This window comes from Medicago truncatula, chromosome 8 (genome assembly GCF_003473485.1).
Source record: "Medicago truncatula cultivar Jemalong A17 chromosome 8, MtrunA17r5.0-ANR, whole genome shotgun sequence".
Taxonomy (NCBI): Eukaryota; Viridiplantae; Streptophyta; class Magnoliopsida; order Fabales; family Fabaceae; genus Medicago; species Medicago truncatula.
In genome coordinates, this window is record NC_053049.1 from 1,853,861 (window position 1) to 1,857,688 (window position 3,828).

The 3,828-nt window shown below is 30.8% G+C and overlaps 1 protein-coding gene across 1 annotated transcript; it reads right to left on the reverse strand.

Moving 5' to 3' along the window:
- On the reverse strand, positions 1-1,791 carry LOC120577300 (transcription factor bHLH18). Its single transcript, XM_039828423.1, has 3 exons — positions 1,505-1,791; positions 874-1,389; positions 1-692 (listed from the first exon to the last, which is right to left on the reverse strand). The coding sequence occupies exons 1-3, from the start codon at positions 1,538-1,540 to the stop codon at positions 648-650; spliced, it is 597 nt and encodes a 198-aa protein (XP_039684357.1). The 5' UTR covers positions 1,541-1,791; the 3' UTR covers positions 1-647.
- Between the last annotated feature and the right edge of the window lie 2,037 nt (positions 1,792-3,828).

A 3,828-nucleotide genomic window follows, 5' to 3' on the forward strand; every position in this document is an offset into this window, starting at 1 on the left:
TTAATAGAAACTCAAAAGTTAAAAAAATGCGTCAAGTGACAAGACGCTGTGGTTTCAAACACAACCAAAATTGATTTTAAAGCTTTTCTAAAATTTAGAGCACTTTTACATCTACGATTGATATTTAACCCAAATTTTTGTTTAACTCACTTACATATAAATTTATCTAAATATAAACCACTTTACATTTTCTCTCAAAAAAAAAAAAAACCCCTCTTTACATTTGCAGTAAAAAAAATAAAAAAATAATTTTACATTTAACTCACTTTATGCATACTAATTATCTTTACGCATATTAAGATTTCTTTATCGGTTTTTAATATATTATTACATTTTATCTTGTTCAAAATAAAATTCATTTAAAATTAGTAAATTTTATCACCACATTCATTGATCAAGGTTTCAGTGACATGATTTCGGTTCGTTAAACGTCTCTGTCTTGAGTCATGACTAGCTAGCTAGATGCATTGAATGCTATAACATTCAACTTCAAATCATAGAATTAATAATCTCACAAATTTAATGTTTATAACTGAAATTTATTTCTTATATAATTTCCTAAATTCTTTCGATACCTATTCTAATTTTCTTATTTTAATTAGTTTTATAAACTTCATTTTTACCTTATAGTTGTATCAAGCAAAACTTCATAGAAACCACTCAAACATGAATTTATAGTTGGCACCTCCTTGCTACCATTGAACAAAAAGAAAGTTTATAAAACTAATTGAAAGGAAGAAAATATTACTAAAATATATTGAAATAACTTCAAAAGTTTTATAAGAAATAAATTATTGAACACTTGTGACTTGATTATGATGAATCTTTGATTTATCTATGATATTGTGGGTTTAATATAAGAAATTAACTAACCTTCTTCAATCCAGGTATAGTGGCAGATAGTGCTATGAACCTCTCACTAAGAACTTGTCTCCTTTTTCTCTCAGCCATAATGTGATCTTGTATCTCTGAAGAGCTTCTAAGATTCTTGGTTCTTTTCTTAATTGTCTTTGGTAATTCACTCACAATATTGTTGTTCAAGGTTGTTTTTGGGACCATAATAGAAGAAAATGTGGCACTATTAGGGGAAGGTTTCATAATTGAGTTTTCAAATGACAAAATGTATTGAGAAGGTGCTATTTGTTGTGAATTAGTAGGACAATTATATTCTTGAGAAATGAGAGAGTTGGAACTATTGCTACTCTTGAGAATGTTCTCTTGAATTGTGGGGATGACACAAACATTATCAAAAATATTATTATTGATATATTGTATGGTTGAAGATTGAGAAATAGAATTATCACCCTCAAAAGAGAAACATGATTGTTGCATATTCTTTAGTTGAAACTTGTCTTCATCCAATGAGGGAGATTTGTCACCACCCATTTCCTATAACATGGAAAAGTAAACATATTATATGTACAAATTAATCATTATATCATATCTTATTCTTACAATAAAATAAGATTGTATAAAATAATCAAACTAATGTGTGTCTCATTACCAAAGAAGAAATCCAATTTTCCCACAAATTTTCCATCCAAAGAAAAATTGAGAGAACTCTAGCTAGGAGGTTATGTGTCTGCCCAATTCAAAGATGGCTTCTAGCTTTAACTAGACCAATCATCTAAGAATTCCGGACAAGAAACATACACTCAAATGTGGAACTTTTAATTTCTACCGTTAGATGGATAATATTCCAAACATGTACATTGGGATTCAAACCCAAACAAATCAATATATCTTTGTCTACTTTAGAAACATGTATGATTTCAATAATTTATATATATGGGGCTCACTTCAGTATGCTTTAAGCAAAAAGGTGGGAGACCATGACTTTGAGGAAATAAATTATGTGCAATTGTGCATTTATAATATTGGTGTTGATATGAACCATTCAATTTTGATATGATATGATTGTGTATATTTTGACTTGTATGTTTAGATTTATGATATGTAAACTCATAATATGAATTGTATGATTAAGAATAGACGATTGAAATCGCGTGAGTACAATAACATATTAATGTAGAAAATCATGTGAGTTTTAACATTTCTTTAAAGAAATCAATCGAAGTTAGTTAAGGATTTTAGCTCATATTGTGTCTGTAGAGTATCCTTAAATATTTAGATTTTTAGGATTTATTATGAAACCAATCTATGTTATGCTCAATTTCGGTCAATGTTAATTTGATTTTCCCTAAAAATGTGTTAACGCGATTTACTTTTCAAATAAAAAATAAAAAATATTCCTTTTTTATGAATAAATTAAACGAGAGAATTATTAAAAAAATGCATAAAATTTAAATTCCAACTTGTATAAACACGATCTCTTAAATTTTTTATATAAACAATATATTTATTCAAAATGTCCATCTGATCATAAATAGACCTGAAACTTCAACATGTTAATCAAAGTAATACTTCCAAAAACAATTTTGTAAAGCAATGCTATATCTCTAGAAAAAGAACATTAAGGGGGCGTTTGTTTTTGGGAAACACAAATTATTCTCAGGAATAACATATCCGGGAACGAAAATATGAAAATTTGATTCTTGGGTTTTGTTAAAAAAAGTGTGTTGAGAGTATATCATGGAATGTGGTCAACACTAATGATCATTGACATATAAATGCATATTATGGAATTAAAGAAGCACATCATGACATATTCCTTGTACAGCAGTTGACTCATGTAATGTATTTAATAGTTTTTATATTATAATCATATTATAGGTTAGTCATTATTAGGTAATATTCTTGTATTCTTGTATATATAAGATCTTACATGAATAAGAACAAAAAAAACACACAATTCTGATATCAATACTGCCATGCCATATTTACTATACTAGTCGACCTTCTTTACATGGTATCAGTTGTTTGTCCTCTTTATATCATCACTTTGCTCCAAATATTTTTCCCTTTGCTTCTGTTTGCCATCATGTCTGATATACCACCATCAGAAAATTCTCCACTTTCTTCCATCTCCTCACCCATAACTGTCCACTCAACCACAAATCCAGACCCTTGTGTCATTCATCACTCAGACAACCCTTCAACTGTTCTTGTCACCCCTTTACTTACAGGTGATAACTATGGTTCATGGAGTCGAGCAGTGACAATGGCACTTCGTGCAAAAAACAAATTTGGTTTCGTTGATGGATCACTAACCATTCCAAAGAAGAAAGAAGACATTCTTACATGGCAACGATGCAATGATTTGGTTGCAAGTTGGATTCTTAACTCAGTTTCAACTGAGATTCGTCCCAGCATTTTGTATGCTGAAACTGCAGAACAGATCTGGTCCGATCTACAAGATCGATTTTCTCAATCAAATGCTCCTAAAATATATCAATTAAAACAATCAATTTCTGCCCTCAAACAAGAAGGCATGTATGTTTCTCTTTATTTCACCCAACTCAAATCTCTTTGGGATGAACTCAACTCTATTGCTCTTGTCAATCCTTGTATCTGTGGTAATGCTAAAAGCATCCTTGATCAACAGAATCAAGATCGTGCCATGGAATTCCTTCAAGGCGTTCATGATCGTTTTTCTGCTGTTCGTAGTCAAATCCTCCTGATGGATCCATTCCCTTCGATTCAGCGTATCTATAATATTGTACGCCAAGAAGAAAAACAGCAAGAGATCAATTTTCGACCTGTTCCTGCTGTAGAATCTGCTGCACTCCAAACTTCTAAAGCGCCATATCGCACACCGGGAAAACGTCAGCGTCCTTTCTGTGAACATTGCAACAGACATGGCCATACCATCACTACTTGTTATCAAATTCATGGCTTCCCAAGTAACCCAAGTAAGCCACAAAAGAA